The sequence below is a fragment of the Bombus bifarius genome, unplaced genomic scaffold (genome assembly GCF_011952205.1).
Source record: "Bombus bifarius isolate JDL3187 unplaced genomic scaffold, Bbif_JDL3187 scf7180000008000, whole genome shotgun sequence".
NCBI lineage: Eukaryota > Metazoa > Arthropoda > Insecta > Hymenoptera > Apidae > Bombus > Bombus bifarius.
This window is the reverse complement of record NW_022884379.1, coordinates 1,051,085-1,075,790: the sequence shown is the minus strand read 5'-3', so window position 1 is coordinate 1,075,790 and position 24,706 is coordinate 1,051,085. Positions and strand designations below refer to the sequence as shown.

At 40.5% G+C, this 24,706-nt stretch overlaps 2 protein-coding genes across 3 annotated transcripts in view; one reads left to right on the top strand and one right to left on the bottom strand.

The window, feature by feature from the left end:
* LOC117206232 (RB1-inducible coiled-coil protein 1) overlaps positions 1 to 18,641 on the top strand; it is a 55,471-nt gene extending 36,830 nt beyond the window's left edge. Inside the window, exons 3-9 of one of the 2 annotated variants that reach the window (XM_033445382.1) lie at positions 5,082 to 5,370; positions 7,367 to 8,309; positions 8,390 to 8,607; positions 8,682 to 9,309; positions 10,275 to 11,015; positions 11,197 to 12,207; positions 12,297 to 18,641. In XM_033445382.1, the coding sequence (XP_033301273.1) occupies positions 5,082 to 5,370; positions 7,367 to 8,309; positions 8,390 to 8,607; positions 8,682 to 9,309; positions 10,275 to 11,015; positions 11,197 to 12,207; positions 12,297 to 12,404 (3,938 nt within the window). In that variant the 3' untranslated portion in view covers positions 12,405 to 18,641. The remainder of the gene's footprint in view (positions 1 to 5,081; positions 5,371 to 7,366; positions 8,310 to 8,389; positions 8,608 to 8,681; positions 9,310 to 10,274; positions 11,016 to 11,196; positions 12,208 to 12,296) is intronic. The other variant, XM_033445383.1, reaches the window with a different exon arrangement.
* Positions 18,642 to 18,826: 185 nt separating this feature from the next.
* On the bottom strand, positions 18,827 to 24,404 carry LOC117206256. The gene is made up of 5 exons (XM_033445424.1): positions 24,279 to 24,404; positions 23,546 to 23,776; positions 22,175 to 22,444; positions 21,088 to 21,178; positions 18,827 to 20,425 (listed from the first exon to the last, which is right to left on the bottom strand). The coding sequence occupies exons 1-5, from the start codon at positions 24,402 to 24,404 to the stop codon at positions 19,086 to 19,088; spliced, it is 2,058 nt and encodes a 685-aa protein (XP_033301315.1). The 3' UTR covers positions 18,827 to 19,085.
* Positions 24,405 to 24,706: the final 302 nt, after the last annotated feature.

Sequence of the window (24,706 nt, the reverse complement as noted above, 5' to 3'; positions counted from 1 at the left end):
AGAGGCTTGATACATAGCGAGAGAAAGCTATAGGATACGTCGAAGGAGTGCGTGTCAGGTGGCGAGAACCGCAGTGGGTTGTGCACTTTTGAGGATTGCGTGGAAACTTGATTCGTTGCCTGTTCGAAATTGCTATTTCCAACTGTTTCTCCATCAAAACGTTTCTCCCACTTTGATATAATTACTAGAGCAGTAGATAGAAAATCATACTCCGTAATTAATGAAAGAAACTAATTACAGTATACAAGTTTGCTAATACCAAACTGTTTTATCCTTTCTTTTCTACTACTGTTAGAAAAATGGTAATGTAACATCGTCTTACATAGCAAAAAATCAGATTTGTGCTGGCGTGGGAATGTTTTGCAGTTTGTTTGAAGCAAAACGGCGGGATTTCAACGATTATGAGCCATGTCTGCAAGAAATTCGTTCTAATTGAGAAAACACATGTTTCGCATTTGTGGTAAAAGTACGGAGTTTCACTGGTAACCAGAGAAAATGGTTAATTTGTACCGCTTTAACGATCTGCGTATCCGAGTCTGGCCGTTATATTAAAAGAAAAACGAGAGGAACGAAACAAACCTACGTTGCCTATTCGTTAATTCCCGGCTTACAATCTCAAATCGACTCTTTTCACTCCTGAATGCGCCGATGCATATGTACGTTCGTTGTTACTTCATATTTCCACCGAAAGTCGCGTGACTTTCATGGCAATGAAAGTAAATCGATGCGATTCGCTGCAGCGTTAAACGACGTAAAAACACAGACCTTAAACCTGGCTCTCCTTTCTCTTTTAAAAATCAGTAATCAGACTTTTCCGTGAATTCTTAATTCGCGACGCGAAGATGTTATCTGGTGTTCGTACAAAGTGAATCGTGTCCAGATAAAAAGAGAAAAAGAGGAGTCTTGATAGTCACGTCCCACGTTTATGCAGCCATCGACAGACTAACGCGAACGATGTAAAGGGGAAAATGGAAAGAAAAGAAAGAAAGAAAAAAAAAAGGGGAGAAAAGAATCAAATTCGAACAAAGAAGAGAGAAATCGAGTGATATTTACCAACGAGGAACGCGTTTTCGTTCAGCAATCGGTTTCTGGCGATCGACCAATAGATCGACCGCTAAACCAGCGATTTCTTTCCCCCTTTTTCCCCAGATAGCCTACGGCTGACCGAGTTTTCACCGCAGATAAGATCGCGGCCCATCGAGCCGCTATGGTTCTTCATTCATGCGTCCACGCAGTCCCATCGGGATGCTTGGCAGCGGCTTTAATGCAGGTCGCTGGACTATCAACCGTACGAGTACTGATCCGAATGAAACAGCGTTCGCAAATGTCTGGCACGGCGCTCCGCGAAGCGTGGCCCGCGACCTATTAACCCTTTAATAAGTTACGATAGATTGCACGACATTCATCGTGGCGGCTTGCTTAACCGCTTCCGACGAATAACCCAATATCCAATTATCCGGATAGTTGGTTGATAGCGTGATTGGTAGAAATACAGAAGACGGGGATTAACTGTCGAGTCTGATCGATGCCGATTTAAGTAATTTGTTATAATTTTGGTTGAATACGGAAATTGAAGAAAATGCGTTTTTTTCCCCTTTTAGATTAATGTACGTACGTACTGCGATTGTTCTGGCAACGAGGGGTACATTCTCGAACGCGTAGGCGTGTGTTTGCGGTGCGTAGTATGTATAATTAGAAAAGGAGAGCATTAGTCCAAGTTAAGATATTCTGGGAATTCAGTGTCGTGCCGTGAAATTCTTGGCCCCTGTTTGCCAGGTTCAACCTGCGCCGGAAGCTTACGCAATTACACGATTAAAATGAGGTTACCGTCGTTATATGCGGTAGACGAAACGCGAGCGAATCTTCAACATTTTTGCCCGCTTTGCCTCTACCTCGTCGTTGTGTAACCTGAGTGGTTCGATAGACGATGGAGCTTTTATTGTATATAGGTGCATAACTATGTTCTTCCTAGAATTTCACTATACAAGAAGTAGAACCTCTAAGTAGAAATTACTTTCACCTATTTAGTGGCGAATTAATCTATTAAATAGGTAAAAACTTATCTATTCAATAATTCCTTTTTGGATATTTTGTTTATCTTTGCGCATTATGCGCGTTCTGTGCATTTTTCCATTTTTACAATTCTCATAAATGCCTAGAAATTCGCAGGCTAGTTATCAGAAAAGCTCTAGCAACTAATTATACGTTTCAGGTTAATTAAAGCGACGTAACGTGCGCGTCAGTAACAACGTATGCGTTAAACTTTCTTCTATCCACACTTTAAACTCTAAACAATGATCGAGCTATTCGAAACACGAATCAAAACGCAAGTTGACCATAAGCATTCGTGATGGAAGTTTTATTGCAGATGCTAATTACCGATTGTCCATGTTCTGCGTCGCAGTTCCAGGTGAGATCACGCATCGCAAATCATCGCAGTTATTTTCCCCTTAAACGGCATTCTGCGTTCAATTCGCGGATGACGACGATCAAATCGATTTTGGATTTGCAAATCGTCGGGGTCACTCGGTCTCGATCTCTGATTTATTTCGTATTCTTCTTCGTCTACAACGCAGTCTATTGTTGCGAATGGAAATCGGTCATAACTGAATTAATGATTGAAATTAAGAGTGAGAAAGAGAAAAGTCACGTTCTACGGTTCTTTTGTCCTCGCTCTTCGATTTTTATGACCTCATGAATTCATCGTTCGATTTCCACCTTCTGACATTTTTACCCTTTAACGAATTTTCCCTCTGATCGTCCTTTCTTTTTTCTAAAATGAAACACCGGAACAAGGGGCAGCGAGAGAAAGGACAGCGTCCCATGCAGCAGCGCGCTATAATATCGATCCGATATCCAACAGTTGTGCAACATATACATGTTTAGCTTCGATTTACTCTTCTGGTTCATCTTTACTGGACTTTCCTTTCTTTTTCAATGCGGCAGCTCTTTTTGCCGCGTGAATTTCGGTCAATCGGCTAACAATTATTTGAAATTCTAAGAACCACAGATTCACCTAATCGTATCGGGTCTTATTTTTCTATTCATCGGAAAAGCTAACAGAAGACAAAGGTATACTCGAACCTATGGAAATTATTTTGTATCGACTTGTATCGACTCGTGTATCGACTTTTAATTTTCAAATTTTCGTAATTTGTTCAACTGACGAAACTTTCATTTACGAGAAATATTATTTGTTGTACGGAAGAACGAATCGATTTATACAGATAAAACTTACGGAAGAATGAAGTTTGTAGGATGGTTATTTCATCGATTGAAAGGTCTTGATAGATTTCTTCCTCGATGACTACCATCTACGTTACGGTCAATATTTGCCGAGGAAAAATAGCACGTTGAATGATATTAGGCAACGTTCATCAATCAGTTTCTACTCTCTCGCTCAAACCTATGAACACACATTGCTAGTAATAAAGTGTACGATCATCGTGACAAAATTCCTCGAGTTTCAAAGTGTGCTTGACGTAATCTTACCAAGCATTCATGAGAGAGCCTAACGTGCTGTTTATACGCGAGGTAATCGGTGGAAGCAGCCTCTAAACTTTAAATAAAATTAACTCCGGCCAGCAGCGATTTTCCTTGCTGTCAGAACGTATCGCAGTATGTAAGCAGTTCCCTTCCATCAACTTCCAACTGCCACATTGGACACTCGTCTCGAAACTGACCACGTAACGTTGAACAAGACTCGTAAGAAGACACTCATCGTCTCGTATCATCGCTAGGAAACGTAGTTTGCTAGAACATGATATTTTTTTGTGATGTAAAAATAGATAAGTCGCGATTTTGTTACACATCTAGAAGAATTTTTAAGTTAGAAAACGGTTGGGTAGGTTTAGAAGAGAATTTCATTCCTTTAATATCGGTTGGACCTCGATTGGATGTCGTAATGTAAGCAAAATACAAAGGGATATAATCTGTTATTTATATAAACGCGTCCCGATTTATTCGAAACCCCACGTTTGCTCGGGATCGCAGAATACGCGTGTGGATAGTTCGTTTCATTCGTCCGTGATGATGATCCTACGAAGATTATTCGACACGCAGTCGCGACACCGTTGAGGACCGCTAGCCCCGTGACACAGCAAGGGAGAGGGCATAATTTACAACTTACTGCACTCTCGAGTGACTTTGTTATCTCTTCCTCGAATCGGGAATGACGAAACCCAGGCAGCCGCTCCGAGTGTTCGAAGCTTCGCGTTTCTTTACGATAATTTTCATGAAAAACAAATCGGTGTAAAAAGAATTGTACTTTTCGTAAAAATATCTTGCACCTGAATTTTAAACGATTTTCAAATCAGATAAGGCTGAAACCAATGATTATGCATTGATAACACGATAACATGGAAGAGATAATTTGTTCGTTAATTAGTTAAGCATTGAATCGATATCATAATCTCTATCGTATCTATCATCAAATCAAAGTAGAAGTAGAAAAATGTAAATCCTTAGCAGAATTGTTTCGAACCATCGGTTTGAACGAAACCTGGACGATTAGGTGCAAATTATCACTACAAATCCAGGGTATGACGCAAGGTATTGAGATGATCCGAGCCGTTACGCGACCTTGAGCTTTCGTCGCGTGCCAAAGTGCCAACATTACATCGGTGAAGCTCGATCAATTATACAAGCGACTTGCGGACACTGTGTCGGTTGGTCGCTCGTTCAATCCCTTGCCATTGGAGGTATAATAGCCTTCACGATATATATAGCTAAGTTCTAAACAAAAGCATCAAGTAGCAGCATAGATTGGTGCAGTGATATTCAGAATTCTGGCTTCATCCATAAATATAGAAGCACGACTAGAATATGCTTCATGCAAAATATATATGTGTGTTTTTATTAATTATTACAATTCGTTTCTTAATTTACCGATTGTTTCTGTAATAGTTACTTCTCCCATTGATAAAAGAAAAAAGTCTTCTCGAAAGGATTAACTCGCCTTTCCCGTTTAACTGGTTAGAGTTCCACGATTGGTATTTCGATCAATAAAAGCGGGACAGTTCATTTGGACAAATATTCCGCGATTAAGAGCTTGATACGATCGATCGCCCTTTGCATTGCAGATGTCGATCTTCAGAACCAAATCGATGCGTCGTTGACGATGCCGGCCACTTATCAGACCCTCATTGCCCGTGCCCAATTGGCTCAGCAATGCTGTGGATTGGCGCGGGAGCAAACCAGGATCTGCGAGAGGCTGGTCCACGATCAACACCTTCAGCAACAGGGCTGGGCTGCCGTGGTCGCGAATCTCGAGGACATCACGCAAATGTTCGAGTCACGGGCCGATGTTTTACAACAGAGTTTCGCCGTCTATCTGTCGGAGAGGCAACAACACATGGAACTACTTCAAAAGTGAGTAATACAGAAAACAAACATTCCTATCCATATATGCATATATATATATATATTTTTTTTATTTAATTTGCATTTCACAGTTTGTCCAGCTGGACACTCGGAAATTTTTCTAACTTTATTGCTAATTAACATGTGGATGGCTACCCCCAGCGGGATGCCATCTTCGAGTTTGTCTATTTTATTTCTTCAGTGTGGTCAGTGGGGTGTTTTCTTTTTAGTCTTCTTTTTATGAGAGTTTAGGTTATATGAATATTACCGGCCATAAATGCTTTTTATACTTTGTAGACTTCTATATATATAATTACGGATAAAAGGAACTGCAATAATTTTATTCTCATATTGTATAGAAATATACAGGGTGGTTGGTAACTGGTGGTACAAGCGAAAAGGGGGTGATTCTACGCGAAAAAGGAAGTCGAAAATGTAGAATAAAAATTTTTTTAAAATTTTTTTAAAAATCTACAGTGAGATCCGTTATAACGAGATGTGATAAAGTACACGCGTACCGAGCGAAAATTCAAAGTCGATTTTCTCGAAAAGAACGCCTCAAACGAAAAATTGTTATTCTATATTTTCGACTTTTTTTTTCGCGTAGAATCACCCCCTTTCCGCTTGCACCACCAGTTACCAACCACCCTGTATATGTATATAAATTATATATATATATATATATATATATTTCTATATAATATGAGAATAAAATTATTGCAGTTTCTTTTATCTGTAATTGTGTAATTAAATTACATCTTGTAAGAAGTAAGCAGATGTCTGGTTATACGGTGGTGTAAGCAAGTTTAGAATTTAATTTACAACAAGATTTGGAAGTGATACATATTTAAGTATTTTTCTATTAAAAGATGGATAAGTTGAAGTTTCATGTGCATAGCATTTAAGTTTTGGGGACAATAAATAATTAAGATCAAGCGCAACGTTCAATTAGAGTTAACGATATCATCCAATTTGCATAATCACGTCGTGACTGTAATCACGTCGTGACATAAGTTGTCGAGGTCCCGGGTTCGCTTCGCTTCCCGTAAAATATGTATATATATATATATATATATATATATATACACACATACGTGTATATTTGTGGTTCACATTCAAATCGCAAATGTGATAGTTGGTTAGTTTTTTTTTTTTTTTATAATGACGTTAATCACACGCTCGATACATTGTTACGTTCCAAGGAATCGTGTGTGGAGAGCGTGTAGTGTCGCGTGACATTAAGGAAGACGTGAGTTTCAAGGAAACGAACATAATTGGGATACTGGTAGTAAAATAACAGTCAACGTGATCAACGAAACGTAACAGTCCTAGCAATACTATAAACACTAGCAATTAAGTAATTGTTAAATCGGTCATTCGTATTTGCCGTCTGCATACTATGTATTAAATGGGTACATATCAAACTTCGAATTTAATAGGTCATTACTAGCCATTAAAGTTGTTCCATCGTTAACTATCAAATCATATTAAAGATGGAGAGACTTGTTGCAAATCACGTATATACCATGTTGTACCGAGTTATAAGACAAATATAACAATCTGATTATTGGACTCGTACGAAATCAGAACGTTAGTATCGTATATTTTGATCATGAGTTTGGAGAAATTGCCACAAAAGTGGCTAAAAACATAAATTTTTGACAAGTTTAAAGACCTCTTTTATTTCGTTACACGTTGTAACTGTCTTTAAACGACCAAGGGGCCATTATTATATTTATTACATATTCAAAAGTCGTTCAGTCTTTAAAGAGACTTAACTTGCGTGTAAAAGAAGGCGAATAAGGCTAAGAAAAGCAGTGACTGATACATGATTTTAGGTTCGTAACATCGCGTTGTTACAGACAGGAAGGAAAGTGAATTTCGCGGCATAACATTTTTTAATACCTTATATCGATAATTCTAGTTATCATTTGCTGTCATTGAACGTGTCCATTCTCTAAACTTCATAAATTTATCTTCGCAAACTTAAATCTTTTTCTTGCAGCTTCAACGCTGACCTGGGCACACTGGCGCAGATTCCGATCCTACCAGCGTTAAGAGCTCAGGCCGAAGGTCTGTTGAGTCCGGACGATCAGCCAAATCAATCGGAGAAGGACTCAGATGGCAGAGAGGAGGTTCTCAGCTTGCTTAGATGGATCTCGGCGAAAGACAATCAAAGTAGTCTGGAGCAGGTGGCGGAACAGTGTTCGAGGGGTTTGGAACAGTTCGACGAGAGAGTGATGGAGGCGTTGAAGACTGAAGTGAACGCGGCCATTGACAACGCGAACAAGCAGGATATGAAGGAGATCAAGGGTCTTGGCGAAAGACTGTTTGCGTTGGAACAACTGATGGCGCAAACCAAGAAACTGGTCCACGAGCAGGGAGAACTTGCTCAAGGTTTTCTTCAAAATCAGAGCCGAGCGAACAACTTGGGGGATGCCAGTGTACTTCCTGATCTCTGCACTTCGCACAGGCGCCAACTGCTTGTGATGCTGCAAAATCACAACAAATTGCGCGACATTAGGCGTAGGTGCACTAAAGCGAAGGAAGAACTGTCGGTGAACATCTATCATCGGCTCAAGTGGATCATGTACGTGGAGAATAAGATGATGGAGGTGGATGGCAAGCTGGTAATGTACCACGAAAGCCTGAAACGTTTGAGAAGGCATCTCGAGGTGCTTCAGCAAATCCATCTAGCGCCACATATGTACATGAACGCTGTGGCCGAAGTAGTTCGAAGACGAACCTTCTCGCAAGCTTTCCTTGTTTGGGCTAGTAACCTGGCGTGCCAGTTGTTGACTGTTCATAGCGAGGAACTGGCTCGTAGAAGAGAATTCCAAAGCAAATTCGATGGTCACTTCTTGAATACCCTATTCCCTGGCCTTGAGGATACGCCGCCACCTTTCGCCACGCAAGCTCCGTCTGTTTTTGATAACGGACTGCCCAAGGTATTTATTTAGGATATCTATTGCTCGTGTTTAATATTGAGCAAAGGCAAACAGTTCTAACACGATTGTACGCGTTGCAGTTGACAGCAGAGGATATGGAATCTCTTAGATCGCAGCTACCCGAACTGGCGCTCACTATCTCGTCGCCAGATCTGAACAGTATCACGCAGTTCTTCCTGTCGAAGAGTCTCACCGAGGCAAGCACCGATGGCAACAAAGAAAAAGATAGCACCTCCATGCGCGTCGATGTAGCTACCAAGGAACAGGAACGAACGAGAGCTCCGATGTTGTTCGACAGGTAACCATAATTCCTATCAAAAGTAGAGAATTTTTAAAACATCATAGAGTAACTGTGTATTTATACGATTTTAGGGGTGGTTTCGAATCGGAGACGGACACGGAGGAGTTCGAGAAGATCGGCCAGGGTGCCACGGACTCTAAGCCGGAGTCGTACGATGGCGCGAAACAAATGCGTCAGAAGCAATTGGAGGTTGGTGCCTCGCGAAGCGTGTCCCCCGCTTCCTCGACCTCAACTAACGTATCCCCGCTTAATTCGAAAGTCGCGGACCTGACGAACCGGTCATCTTCCTCGAGCGAGCCTGGATCCTTCCATTTTCCCAGTCTGTCCGTCAGCGAGCGTCCAGCTCAGCTGAGTCCGTTAACCGAGTGTGCCGAGAACGGCGAATCGAGCAGCTGTCTGCTTCATTGCGCTACTGCGAACGGTCTTCCTAAATATCACGAAACGCCATCGACGACGATGGCCGAGGAGCCGAACTCCCTCAGTCCAAATCCTCCTTCTTCCTTGTCACGGTCCGTGATGTGCGACGGTCAGCAGCAGCAATGCCAGCAGCTATCCGGTAGTGGTGGTAGCAGCCCCTCCATTGGAGTATGCGCTACTGACTTCATGGGTACTGAATTTTACATGGACGAATCTCTGCCGAGCAGTCTCAGCGAGCATCCCATCGACGGCCAGCATCAGGCTATCGTTTCCCTTCTCCAGGTACTGGACGACTTACAGCTCGCTAACGGACCTTGTAGTCGTAGCCGTAAACGTTCCATTACCGCTAATACGTATCTTTTCCGTTCCAAGTCCTTTTCCTTTTCCACAGTTTATGAATATATGGTATACTTGTTTGCTTATATACATACACGACATTTAGTATCTCTATTCTGGTTCGTGTGTTTCTTGTTTTATTGGTTCTCTGTGTCTATGTGTATCATTTTCTACGCCATCTCCTCGTATCTGTAACACCTCTTTTCGTACATTTGAGAACCCTCTATTCGACGTTGGTCGCTTATCTAAATTTTTATATCCACTTACTTTTCCCTTTCTGTGATTTCTAGGTACTTTCGTTGTCATTGTCTTTATATTCGCTGTCCAGTAAGCTATTAGCGCTGACTATAATGCAAAGTAATTTTCAAAATCGTGTAGGTATGTGTTTTTTGCTTGTCGTCATTTTCTGACAAGTCGTACTATCTGCTCTTTTCTAAGTGCTTGCGTGTTCGTGTTACTTTTTCCGTACTTATTAGCCAGCCGCGTGTCGTTATCGTGTGAGTGCGTGTGTTTTAATTTTTTTACAGGATTAGCTGCCGTCGCACTCGATTCTCCCGATCCTATGACCCTCGAAGTACGTTCCTTGAGATGTTACTCAAGTCATGAGTTCGCTTTTCAGAATACACCCCGACGACTTCGTTCGAGATCGTTTCGACCGGACCGACTATACCCATGCTACTGTCGCTCTCATCATCGTTACATACTCGACACCTTTGGGATTTCTTATTTATCAAACTACTTTTTTCCTTCTGTTTTTTCCTCTGCTAACAACATTAATTCTATTATCACGCCTGCGATTTTACGATTTGGTCATGAATAGTTGTTTTCGACGTCTTTAGTCGAGTTTAGCACGGAAGGAAACGATCCTTCACCGATACTTATCGATATGTGTCTGACGGTCGACATTTCAGGAGAATCTTGGCAACACGCGCGAGGAAGTGGAAAGGCTTAGTTCGATCTTGAAGACGATGAAGGCGGTGGTGTACGAGGCATTGAGGACTGTCCGCCAGGAGCTGGCTGTTCTGAGGGATCGAACTAACGAGGAGCAAGCTGGTTTCTCGAAGATGACCGAACAGGTTCGCGAGACTTTATCGTTGTATTCGCGCGAGTGTGATCGTCGTCTTCGAGAACGCGAGCAAGAGCTCACCGTAGATCACGAGCTCGAGATGGCAGACGTGAAGAAGCTAATGCAGAATCGGGAGGAAGAGATATGCACGTTAAAACGAAATCTCGTGGAAAAAGAAACCGAGTTGGCTGAACACGAGCATCTAATATCCACCATGCGTCAGAAACTGGAGAACGAACAAACGGAAATGAGAAATCTGCAAACGCATCTGCATCAACAGCTCGAAGAAACCTTGGAGCAGGCTCGCGCCGACAAAGAGGCGGCCGTTAAGAAGGCGAACGATGAAAGGTTTATAGAAATAGCGTCCTTGACGAATTCGGTAGCGCAAAGCCAGAAACGAATTCAAGAGCTGGAGGAAAGTTTGAAACACGCGCGCAACGAACAGCAAAGGATGGTGAAAGAAACAACCGAAAAGCTGCAAATGGAATATAAGAACGAACTACAATCCATCAGAAGCCGTTTCAAGCTAATGACTGCATCAACCATGGAAAGCAGTCCGAGTGATAGCAGCCTCGAGAAGATCGAGGTATGTGTAGTCGATTCTAAATAAATTGTGAACGTTTATGCAAATACATATTTTTATGGAAAAATATTTCTATAATATTTTTGCTTATACGCATTGTGTGCATTTTCGCACTTTTAAATTCAATTTCAAATTTTTCCATAAATTCCCAAAAATCTACAATATTTTGTTACTTTCTTTTCAGAGACCAGATTTCATCGAGCTCACTAGTCACGCGTTAGCTCAATCGACGAAAGACATGAAGCCAGAGAATTCTGCGACGATACGAAGTATTGAGGATGAGAGGATGGTGAAGCTGGTTCACGATCTACGATTGGCCACGCAAGCGATAGAGGAGAAAGATAGAACAATGGAGATGTATAGGAGACGAGAAATTGCATTAACGGAGGAGTGCAAACGTTACAAGAGCACGATTAGGCGTTTGAAAGATTCGGAGAGCTTCAAGAACGTTCTCATCGAGGCTGGCTTACATAAAGAACATAGCGAAGAACAACTGGAAATGAGCCAGAGTAGTCTAGAGGAGGAAACCAAGAGCTTGGAAACGGAGAAAGACGAGGTGGAAGTATCTGAATCGAAAAAGGTACGGTTGGAAGCGAGCGACGATCTAGGTTGTCTATCCAGAAGGCTCGAGATCCTCGAAAACGAGAACAAGAGAATGAACGCAGAGCTGCAGACACTTCGTGAGAGCAAAGAGACGGCCGAGACGAAAGTCGAGACCTTGGAAGCAGATAAAGTTCGGCTGGAGATCGAATTGGTGAAGGAACGATCTAGAAGCTTCACTGCCCCAGATACGTTGCCTTCGTCAGGAAGTCGCGAGAAAGACATGAACGATTCTGTGGCGGTCGTTTCCGATTCAAGCTCGTCTCAGGACGCAACGACCAGTCCGAAACCACAACGTTCGTGTGGCTGCATCACGTGCTTCACGCACATTAAAAAGAAAATAGACACAACCGCCGCGAAGCTGGCAGAACTGGGCCATATCACCGTGACCAGCTGCGATCCAGGGGATAACGTATTGGTGTTCTGGGATGAGACGCACAGAACGTATACGTTTTACCAGGAATCGACGACGCTTCATTTCCTCGACCCAAAATCCACCGCTGCCTTGGATTTGGTCTGGAATCCTGACGAGTCGTTGAAAAATACTCAGAGCATCGTCGAAGTTGCCTCCAAGGAGTACTGTCATGCTATAAAGGTAAGATTATTTTTCTCGTTTGTTGTTTAAATATAAGATATGTTATAATTGATGATGTGTACCCAGGATTAATGTTGTCAATGTTTCAGATCGATAACCGGTATCGCGTTCCACGTGGCACCAAGTTCTATCGAGTAAGAGCTGTGAAGCCTGTGGGTGATAGTGCAGCTATGTTAGCGAGCGTTCAAGAAGAGTAATCGAGCGACGAGTTGAGAGGAATCCATCGATTCTTCACCAATTTGATAAGCCCTGTGACCGCGGATCCGTGTCGCGGGGATGAACACTTGTGGCCTTGCACGTGCAGTTCATCCGACACGCGGATCCTTAGTATACACGTTCGCAACCATCCGGAAATCCTCGGATCAAGGCCAAAACCTGCCAGAACTTTACGACACTCATCCTTGAAAGTTCACTAGCTGGGAGAAAGGTTTGGATGATCGAAAGAGGGGTATGGATACTTAGAATTGGGTATCACTTACAAATAGGGATCAGAGACAAAAGGATGCGCTGGCGTTTCATTGTGATACAAATAATTTTTAAACGAGTGAAACAAATTGCCGAATGCTGTGGTTAGCTGTGAAACGTAATGATTGTATTCCTCTCTCGTTTCTTTTTTTCACATGAGACCTGGCGTGAGAATGAAGTGAGAGGGAGTGTATGTATGTGTGAGAGAGAGAACGTAAGAGAAAATCACGAGTAAACGCAGATATATAATTATTATTACGAATAACTAAACGCTATGAAACGATCTTTTACTTGTAATTCGATAAGTGTAACTGTTAAAAGTTACATGTGCGCAAGTGCAAAAGAGAGAATTTCTTGTATTGTTTTCTTCTTAATTTTGGATGTAGAAGCGAAATTTCTTCGTTCTGCGATTCAAACAATTTAAACTATTATTACTATCACTACTACTATTACTATTACTGCTACTTACTACTATTACTATTACTACTACTATTACTACTACTACTACTACTGCTACTACTACTATTCTTATCTTTGCACTGAGTGACAGCAAAATGACGAGGCGGTGAACAAAAAAAGTCGTAGTAGAATAAGTTTTGCAAAGAAACAAGCGAAAACAAAGAAAAAAAAATATAATTAAGATAGAGGCAAGAGAAGGGGATATAACGAAAAATTACGAATGCTTTGTATATGCAAACTACTATATATTATATATATGATATATAATATATAATATACATAAACGCGTGTACACAGTTTATCGTGTATCGAAGCGTGCAATATTCGTGTATGAGAAGTATAACGCACTCACATAAAATACACACATACACATACACACACGCGCGCGCGCGTAGGTCCTAAGCTGAAGTCTAAGATTTTGTAAAGTGAAATAACCGTTTAACATATTAGAAAGTCTGTTTAATTTAGAACAAAGTATATTATAGAGAGAGGCGGAGCAGACGCTGTAGGCGAGGCTCTCTCCTCTCGTCGACCACAGCGTTTCTTTCTGAAATGAATTTCGTTTTAGGTGCCTCGTGGTCGATTTATCTTTCTTCGAATCACCAGTTTAAATGTTCCCACCAGCGGCAGAAAATTCGCTGTGTGAAGCATAGGAGTGGAAACCACATGATACTCACAGATATATATGTATCTTTACTTTGAAGGTAACGACGGAAGTTTACCGATGAAAGAAGATTAGATTTTTTCTAGCTCCGTGGATAAAACCGGTGCGAGGCAAAACTCTTCGTAGGATGAATTTTATAGATTATATAAATATATATATCTAAACGCACATATATATACATATATATATATGTATATATGTGTGCATATATATGCATACGTGAATCGCATAAACACGTACATACACGTTACATATATACATACACGAAACATATATAGTATATATATATTTTTTTCTATTGTTCAATGTGCAAAAGTTCGAGGTTCAATCGAATTACGATCGAGAGAAAAAGGGCGTACTACGAGAGAAACCGACATTTAGCTTCCTTATGATAAATTGCTCGTAGGATCCTTTAATTATCTATTGTGTATCGTTTATCTAACTTCTACTATTATTATCATTATTGATTATTATTATTAATATTAATACTATCGTTTTTTCCTCCGCGACAATTTCTAGACACTCATAGTATCGTACAATAGCTGTGATCGTTAAGCTCGACGTTTACACTTCTACCTATAGTTGATAATGATATCTTAAAATCCCTCGGGGCGGACGGTAACTATAAGTTCGAACGACGTCGTCCACTTCCAAAAAACAAAAAGAGACGGTCCATGTAAGTACACTTTTTTACGCCTCTCTTTTGTTTCTCCGTATCTATTTTTATTTTCATTTCTCTCTTCCTCTCTTTTTCTGTATATTTTTCCTCTGCCGAAATCACGAACTGAGAAACCGTATACGTAGGCACACATGCACACAGCGTACCTGATTCGTCAGGCGGAATTCAGCGACGTGCTTGTTCGCTCGTCGGCCTTAATTTTTTCGTGTTCGAGCGAAGCCACCGGCGTACGAGGTGGCCCGCCGACACACACGATGCTGATAAGTAAGATAAACGAAGACGAGGTAGAACAAAAATTCGTTCGTTAAGTTGTGTAGCTCGAGCTTGTCGAGAGAACCACGCACCCCGCTTCTGACGTGTAGCTGATGTAGCTCGTTTCGAACGATTCCTCTTTCTTCTCGTCGATCGAAAATCAAGGAAAACGCAAAACAAAAAAGAAAAGAGAAGAATAAAAGAAATACGGAAAGAGGAATTCGCATACACATGCGCGCGCGCACGCATGCACAGATTTAGCACGAATTCAACACGGAACCTGGCCTCGCCGGTTCTTTCCATTCCCTTTGTTATTCGTAGGTACACTTTCTCTGCGGAAACCGCGCGATCGTCCTGCTTCCATGGCGATCGACATTCCATTGTCGTATCAATTCGCGAGCAGACACATCGTGCACGAGAAAATTTGAATTTCTGACGCGATCTCGGGTTTCTAGTTCTCATAACTAGCACTCTGTGCCTAGAAACGATATTAAGTCTCCATGTCGTTCTTATATTCTGGGACATGTGTTCCTAATTTGTTACCAAGATTTCTTCGAATCTTCGAATCAAAATGTAGATCACTAGATGTATAGATTAAACGGACGTTCTGTGTAAATGCTTAGGTCGTAGTAGAGAAACGCTTCGATAGAATAATTCAATAATTTTATCTAATTAGATCCAATAATTTTAGCGAACGGTAGATTATTGGAGTTGATACGTTGTGAAGTGAACGATATTCGAGACTTGTAAAAATATTCGTAAAAACCATGAAATTCTTTTTCCTCGTGCAGCACGAAAGTTTACATGTCCACGGTTTCTATTCGTCCAGTTCTCTTCTCGATCGAAGAGCCTCGAAGAGAAGTCAAAGAGCACACGTAGAGCACGCTCTCCGCACAGTCCCTGTTTCCGTTACACCTCCGCGAAGGTAAACTCACGGTAAGACGACGAGAAAGCACTGTCTCGTAAAGAGCACACATAATCGATCGACTTTAAACGTAACGTTTGCTTGCATGTTGCACTTTGAAAGCTCGAGCAGTGTTAGACGAGCATTTAGCTGTAACGTTGTGGGACGGTCACGCGACGCGCCAGCTTATGCTCCACGACATGATGCTTTGAGTTAGTTTTTATCGTAGAATAACGCGACGATTGTATTCACGATTTGCTTCTACATTTTGGATTATTAAGCGACTCGACTTACAGTGGAAGAGGATTAAGAATTTAGAGATTGACTCGTATTTATGAAGCGCTTATACAGATCTCGAAGGTTAATTTTAAGATGTCGATGTTTGGTTTATTGACCAAAAAAGATGTGAAACGAAGAATGCTCCGATTTATATACTTAAGGAAGTAACAAAGAATTGCATTTTTTATAAAATTCTTAATTAATTAAGGCGTCTCTGACGATTATAGAAAACTTTGCAATCGTTCAGCTTCTATTTTTAATTTTCTTATCGATTCGACGATCGCGAAGTTTTCTTCTATATCACTGAGAGACAAAAGAATAGAATTTTGTCTCGAGTCGTTTAGTACATACATCTTAAAGCACGCTAAAAGATTATGAAGCAATCGTGATAGGAGACTCTTTGCGGGATTACATTATCAAACAACGTAAATCCCTTTCTGCTCGGATGAACCTTTACCCTGATTTACTTTGGAATTGCGGCAAGCGGTGTTTCTTTTCCTTCCTTGCTTTGGAAACGCTCGATTCTACGTGGTGATCGGGCAGCTTGTGCGTTGAGAGTTGGTCTGCGCGATTAGATGCGAATAAAAATCAAAACCGAACATTCTAAATACGAATGACACGGTTAGTTTTCGTTTTCGTTTTCATTGAACGACAAGGAACAATTTCAGATGCTTCTCAACGATTCGAAAACGTAATTACCTCGTAAACGACAGCTTTTAGTAGTTAAAGAGATCACTAACTGTTGTTTCGACGCGTGGTTTTCAAAGATCTCGTCAACTCAAGAAAACTAATCACGATCGAAACTTCGTGTATAAATCGGGTTTTCCAATATGCTCGTTCAACCAGGGTGACGTACACTTACACGAATACCAAATCGACGTGCCTGCAACGTTCTACTTGTGTTGTTCGTCAAATGGTTTTTCTACGATAGCGGAAAAATCGAAAAATTACGAATGTATATTATACGAACGAACACAGTAGAGAACAGAGCAAGAATTTTCACGTTTTTCGTGTTTGAGAGAGCCTTTGCTTTCTTTTTTTATTGTCCATTTTGACGAGATCGGTGGAGAAAACCTGAGGAACTGGATCTGGTCTCTCGCGAGCGGACGCACGAGGATCCAGACGCGAGAAGAGATGAAACGAACGCGTGAAAGTATTTTCTAAAGAACCCCGTGCGTGCAAAACCGCGTTCCACGATGGGTGCGAAGAACTTGTTGGAGCCACATCTCAGAAGAATTTTGTAATGATGCGAGATTTAAAATTAAATCGATGAGAAAGAGGTCGAACTGGGATGGAGAGAGGGTAGATTGGAAGCAGAAAAAAATGTCGACAGATATTTGGAGAGGAGAGAGAAAGGATTACTCATGAAGGATAGAGTCGCGTTTTTATTTTTCTAGCGATTCTCTGACGTGCGAAACGAACGTTGTTTGACGACAACCTCCCCCCCCCCCTCTCCCTTTTTTTACCTAGACGCCTAAAAAAGAAGAATGAGTGAGCGTGTCTGTGTGAGCGAGAGAAAAAAGTAAAAAAAGAACGACAAAAAAAGAATTAATAAGAAAAATTATGTAAACGTAGTATCGATAGAGTTTGTTTTACGTGTGATGTGTATAGGAAAAAATGTAATTCGATATTATAGAATATTCTTTTTTTTACTGACCAAAATTTATACGCTTAGAAACGTTTTTACACTCTGTGTGAGAGATAATCGTAATTCACGTACAAAAAGGAATGATTACGAGAAAAAAAGATGAAAAAAATACGAAAAAAGAGAAAGGACAAAAAAATAAAAACTAAAATTATGAAACACGTAGAGACGACGGAGAAAGACGAGCTTTAGACTATGTCGTGTGACGTGATTTGTTGTAGGTTTTGCTTCTTTCGACGGCATCGTCCTTTCTTCTGTCTTTTTTTCTTTTCTTTTTTTTTAGAATATACAAAGAAATGTTTCATTTGCGCGAGAACGATACGTAAACCATTATTCGACGCTCTTTGTAAAAGTAAATTACATCTTGACAATTCAATATACTTTCTTGCGAGATTTAGCGATTTTTCCGGGAGATAATAGCACATCATCCGTAGCGTTTAATCACTTAGATCTGAGTTGTGGCATAATTCGCGCGATCACCGAACCACTATATCAGATGAACCAATCAACGAGATCCGCGAGCGTGAATTTCGCGATCGAACGATCAAACGAGCCTTCTTGTTTGTTATCTGCGTTTTCTTCTCAAATCTTCGTCAATGCTGAGCCACGGTAGTACGCTTTACAAACATGAACGTAAGCGTTCCGTTTAGATTAATCGCTGCAACACTCTTTTCTTCGATAGTTAAGTTCGGCGAGAGTGAAACGAACAAGAAATGGGAGATAGACGAAAGATAGAATAGGCGATCGATTTCGTTGATCGTTCGACGATGCACGTGACCGGATTCGCACCCGTTTCGTTTCTCGTCTCCCTTGTGCTCGCCGCTTGTGGAAAAGCAACGCGAAATAGGAAATAAACAGATTAGACGATTCGAACATCGAGCAGATGGTATCAGCATTTGTTTCAAAAGGGATGAAAAAAAAAGTGGATAGCAAAAAGAAAAACGAATATCGCGCATGTAATCGAGAAAGTGTAACGCAAAATAGGTATATGATAATATTACATAATATACATACAATTGTGATCGTGAGAGTAACTGTTACGAATAAAATAAATTACGAATAAATCACGTGATTTTTTTCCAAGCTACTTCGACTCGAGTGCTTTGAACCCTACAACCTTTCAAAATCATTTAAAACGACAGTAGAGTTAGTAATTATACATGGTGTCCCAACAAACACGGAAGAATCGGGAATGGGACAACTTTACGTGGAAAGATGAATCGAAAAGGGGACGGCAAGGTGTGTCGTTTTCTAAACCAAGAGTCTCCTGTTAACAAAAATTTCTTTATTTCCTTCAGTTAAATAACAATTCGAAATTCTAGTTCAACGTAAGAAGATCTTTGTCTCGTTAGAGTTACAATGTTTGTGTCGAGTCTGATCTCTCAGAATCGCAAAATCAACTTTATAATACGACAGGATGAAGAACTCGACGAGGGATGGAAAACAAAACTGCACGACACTCTCGTGTTCAAGCTGTAACTATCATATACTTCGTATTTATAATACAAATGAAGATGGTGGTCGGGAGGATCTAATGATGGGGAACGTAGCTCTGTGAGTTCTGGGGGCAGCCAGGTAGTAAGTTCGACGTGTCTTCTTCCGTGGAGCACAGCATTCCTACGAGCGTGTAATCGACGAATGGAGGTAAATCCAATTCACTAACATCACCATAGTTATTTATACTCGATTGTGTAACTGTGGGATTCATGGTCATTTGAGGTAGCCGCGTGTCAAGTACCTCGCAAGTGTAATGGCAACGATCATTACTGGGATAAAAGAAAGGTTCTGGACTGTTTTGCGTTGGCATAGCTGCCTCCATACCATTTGAATCCGGAAATAATCTTTCAGTCGAATCTGGATTCGTCTCACGACCGTAATTGTTCTGCAGTCTTTCATCGAGGACCATTCGATTCGCGTTTTGATTTGGTCGACTGGTTAATTGATTCTTCGCATCTGATTGCTCGAACATATGATTATAACCATCGTAAGAGTAATGTTTATTCTCCATGGGGCTGCGACTAGGACGAACAGGATCAACCATTCCATTTTCCTTTTTTGGGTAAATGTTATAATTCCCCCTGTCCATTAGTCCTGGTTGACAATTTTCTTTGGGAAAACAGTTCAGGTTTCTTCTAGAGGGTAACAAATCCTCTTCTTTCTGAGGATCGAATCCAGGAAAGGTGAGACGGTCATCCTGGTGGTTTTGAGTCCAATAATTGCTCTCTTGATCGTTCTTCACCGTTCCATCCACGAAATTCTTGTGATTATGCTGTCGTTGGTAATCTTGAAAGTTTAATGGATTGCTCAGGTGATGATTCTGACTCATTTCCTTGTTGGAGATGAAATGGTTTACGGGTCTCTTGACGCAGAAACCATTGGAGTCTTTATCTGTCTCAAAACCAGGAAATTGAAGTCTGTCGTCTTGAGGCATGCTCAAATGACTACTACTGGAATCTTCGCTGAGAAACTGATTCCAATAAGCTTGATCCTGATGCTGTTTCACCTCGTATTTAATGGTACCACTTCCAAGATCTAGTAAAGTGGGTGGTGATCTGGCTACTTCTTGAGAATTCATGTTGAATTCTGGTCTTAGGGGCTGATCCAGCTGGAAGATCTCTTCTGGTTGGAGCAGTTCTCCGGTAAACGGAGGAAAGTCGGGGTAGGTGGCTTCTTGGGGTATCTGATTGGAAAGATTGTACCCGAGAGCGTTCTCTTGGGCTGGCACGGTGTCTTGGAGCCAGTAGGGGGTGTCGTTCGAGGCTGTTTGTTGAGGATACATAGTTGTCTGATGATGATGAGAATGTTGATAAGCCGAGGCGTTGGTCTGTAGACCACACATACATTCAAATGGAGGACAGGAACAGGAATATCCTGAAAGAGAAGAGAATATTATCGTTTCGCAGGAATAAAAATGTAGATATTAAAAATAAAAAAAGGGTTTGTAGGTCTATGGTAAATGTACGCTGCAACTTATAACTATAAAATTATACAAAACTTTTTTATCCTTATTTGTTAAGTAGTGATATTTGAAATCGTATCGAGAAACAATGTTTTTCTAGAAAGAGATACATTGTACTCACTGAGAAAAAGCAGAACAGTGGAAAACTAATTCTGATTTCATAAATATATAATTAGCATATTTAGAGAATGCTCGTGTTATGGATCTTTCTCTCCTCGAACAATAATATTGATATTATAATTGTATCTGCTTATAAATGAAAAGTATCCGAAATGTTTCTCTTGTTATAAAAATAACAAACGTATCCTGATGTTTAAAGAATAGTCTCCGAGTTTGCAATTTAAATTTACGAGCGCAATATTATGGGACGTGGCGTCGCCTAGCGGGAAAAGAAGCTACTATTGGCGCGAAAGCGATTGCAGCAAACGTTCCACGCTGCTTCACGAAATTGGTTTCGAAGGTGAATTTTTTGATCGGATCTCCTCGAAACAGTTACGCAAATCCATTAACGAAGTGTCTAACGTAACGCGGAACGAGTGTGATAACAGTATTTTGAAATAATACGGTTGTTAACCTTTATCCGGTATCAGTGGTGGTGGTTGTGTTGTTCTTGGCGGTTCGATCGCTTCCGAGTTTGGTCTTTTCGTACCCCGCAGTGACATTAACTGAAAAAACACAAGAATTTATACGTTACTCGCATCAAAGAAGTCGAAAGAAGGAGAGGATCAGCCTATCTTTACATTATTCTAATCTGTTATTTGTCCCAGCTACCTGTCTCGGTAAGTCTGTTATATATAACTAACCATTCATTCGTTTGAGCGTTCGAATATTCCGAACGTATTTTTATCGATATATATTGGTATCTATATTCCGGTATTGGTATCTATGTTCCGAGTAGAGTTTATTATGGTCACGATATTTGAGAGAAGTACTTCTTATTTATGTGAAAATATGAAATTCAGTGACGAATCGCAGAAAACATCGATTTTAATGTATTGCATTAGTGCAATGATATATATATGTATGTATATGTGTATACTAACGTACAGATTGTCGTTCGTTGATAAAAATGGCGTCGATTTGAATACGATAGAGATCGGAATAGTGTGAAATATTAACTCTTTCCGGTCAAAGTCTGGGTATTACCCGGTATTGTAATTGAAAGACCAACGGTCCCGGAAATTAGAGAAATTACGACTGGGAAAAGTTAAGACGTGAATTAGAGATACTCTTAAGAAACATTATACCGCTTTTATATATTTCCTACATATCCGTTAGAAACATCAAGAAGTCTTCTAAGTTTCGATTACTAGAAATTCTCACAGAATATTTTCTATTATTATGTCGTACATTGCACAACGTGAATTGTTCCGATAAAATTTGCGCAATGGTCGATGTGCATTCGAAAGAAAGGTTTTCTCTGACCCGAATCAAATTTACAATTCAAGTTTTTTGGAATGACAAGTATCGTTTCCATGAATTGGAGCATTATACTTCTTCAAGCATATAATGATTCTACTATTTATTTATACCACTTAATATTTCATTTAAGTGTCACGATTAGGCTCGGTATTTGAAATATCGAGGAATTTTGATAAATAAAATATATTCATAATAAAATGGTATTTGCGAATTGGTAAATAAATTATTCGTAAATATACTTTAGACCCTAAAGCAGCCTCGTTCGCCAGAAGAACCGCCAAACCGCGCACCCTTCTGCCAGCACCCACGCTTCGCCTCGCTTCGGACGTAGATTTCGCTTCCGGTCGCGGATGATCGTGTTGTCCTTTGGCTTGAAAAAATATCGCGTGCTCGGTATGCCGCCAGAAATGCGTCACTGGATAACCGCAATGGCCACGGCACGAAAGTATCTCCAACCGACCCGTGCATTGTCTGTTCGGGCATGGCTTTCCTTGTTGCTTTTTTCTCGCCTAAAAATTTATTTTTATTTTCGCGTATTGTAAAGCATTCACCCTTTAATATCAAATGAATCTAAAATAGTTTAAAATTGGTCGATGATATTAAATATCTTGGTTACTTAAGGATTTTGTAATATGTAAATCTTCTCACTGATCTTCGCTATTTTAGTCATTTATTCTCAAATATTGTATGTGTCGGAGGCAAGTTGGCATTTTGGGGCGTTCGATGAACCTTTACTTACTTTACCGTCGCGAATGTAGCCAATATTTATCAGTACGAATGTGGACACTACAAGAGGCTATGAGTAATGGTAATAGGATGGTCGAGATGATGGTGACAACGAATTCAGGTTCGATAACGAATCCACGATCCACGGGAGGACAAGTATCAACGTACTACTCGATTCGGATCATTCGATCGGCAATTCGTCCAACGACTCTAACACTCTAACTCTGACTCTCCTCATACAAAAGAGGCTGCCCTTATATACTCCTGTCCCCGCTTCTCGGGTTAATCTTTGTTTTTAAGGAGAGCCATATAATCATTTCATACCTCTGTCAGGTACATGTCCCTCCCGTGACCGTGGCTACGTCCGGTGACCTACTATGTCACTTCGAGCCCAAACCCATCGTCATAAAGTCAGATTGGAACATTAAGACTATTTCTTATTTTTATTACTTAAGGGCGGCTATAGTAAAAGTCTGGATTAGTGTATTGGGGGGTTTCCCAACATTCCGGACGGGAAACCCGCTGTCTTTCCATCTCCGACATATGAGTATAAACTAACCTAAGCTTGATGATATTAAGTACTTTGTTTCTTTAATGTAAATTATATTAAATCTGTTGACCGGGTGTTTTGGTCTTTTAAGGGTTTCGTAATACATCTTCTCAATGATTTTCACGATGTAATCGTTTATCCTAGAGTATCGAACGAGTATAAATTATTTTGAATTTGATACTGAATATTAAATATTTCTAAGTTATTCCTTAACGGTTTAGTAATTAGGCAGGTTAAGCGATTAATGAAAGAGGAAGAAATATATATCGTGAATCATTAGGAGAAGGATATTTCTCTTCCAAAGATTGCTTTCCAATAATTTCGGTTTCCTTACCTTGTCACAAATCGCCGGTCGAAGGTGAACCCTTCCGCCGCCAGGTAGTATGCATTCTTGCGAACAGATCAAAACACCAAGGCAGGATTTTTTCAAGATGCTCACGTTGTGATTGTTCGTATTTCTCATCGCCCATCCAGACGCGTGTCTTCTCGCTTCTTCACATTCAGGTCCATAGACCCTTCTTACGTGACCATCAGCCCATTCGCACCAGGGATCGTATTCTACTACCTGCAATTAATTCGAAACATATCGAAATATTATTTCAACAGGCTAAAGATATTAGGTTGTCCAAAAAATTTCTTTCGTTTCATAAGGTGATAATAGAACAACAATTTCTGTTTTATATTATTTTGTTGAATTAGGTATGATCCATTTCGTTATATTTCTATTATTACGTTCGTGCATAATTCAATGAACTAATATAAAACAAAAAACATTTATAATTTATATTTATAGTTTTAATTATTCATTTGTTTTGCATCGATTCTCTGGAAGACTGAATCCTACTGTATGCCATATCGTATTGTATACCAGATATATCATCTAACGTTTAGTTTTTACGAAATTGGGGAAATTGAGAGATATGATCATCGAAATTCCCAAGCCTTTGGACATTCCCGAGACACTGCACGGGAATTACCCGAATGAATAATGTATTGCGCGCGGTAAAACTTTTAAATATCCTTAACAGAATAATGAGTTTTGATGATTAAAGATACAAAATAGTTACCTTTGGTACATTCGAGTCGTTGATGTCCCACTCCTGATGAGGATGTTGCTGTTGCTGGTTGCCGGCAACAGTCGCTGACATCGTCGGCGACCCAACGCGACTCCTACACAACAAATGCAATTCCATATCGCATAGATTAGTATAGATTATCGTAGTTATGATACTGGCATAGTACTATTGAAAGAATCGATGTCTCGAGCACGAGAAAATGATCTCCCTTCGTAGAAACGAGGTCGACCTTGAGGTCCTTTGGAACCCGAATTTCGTTGCATCGAACTCGAGTTCCAATTTAGGATTACGCAATCGCCGGCGTAGCAAGAGACCGGCAGCTTCGAGATAAAATCCCGATTTATGGCACGTAGCTGGCCGTAGCTCGCGCCATACTTATGGGAGCCCGTGGGTGGCCTGACAAGGAGCACGTTCACTGG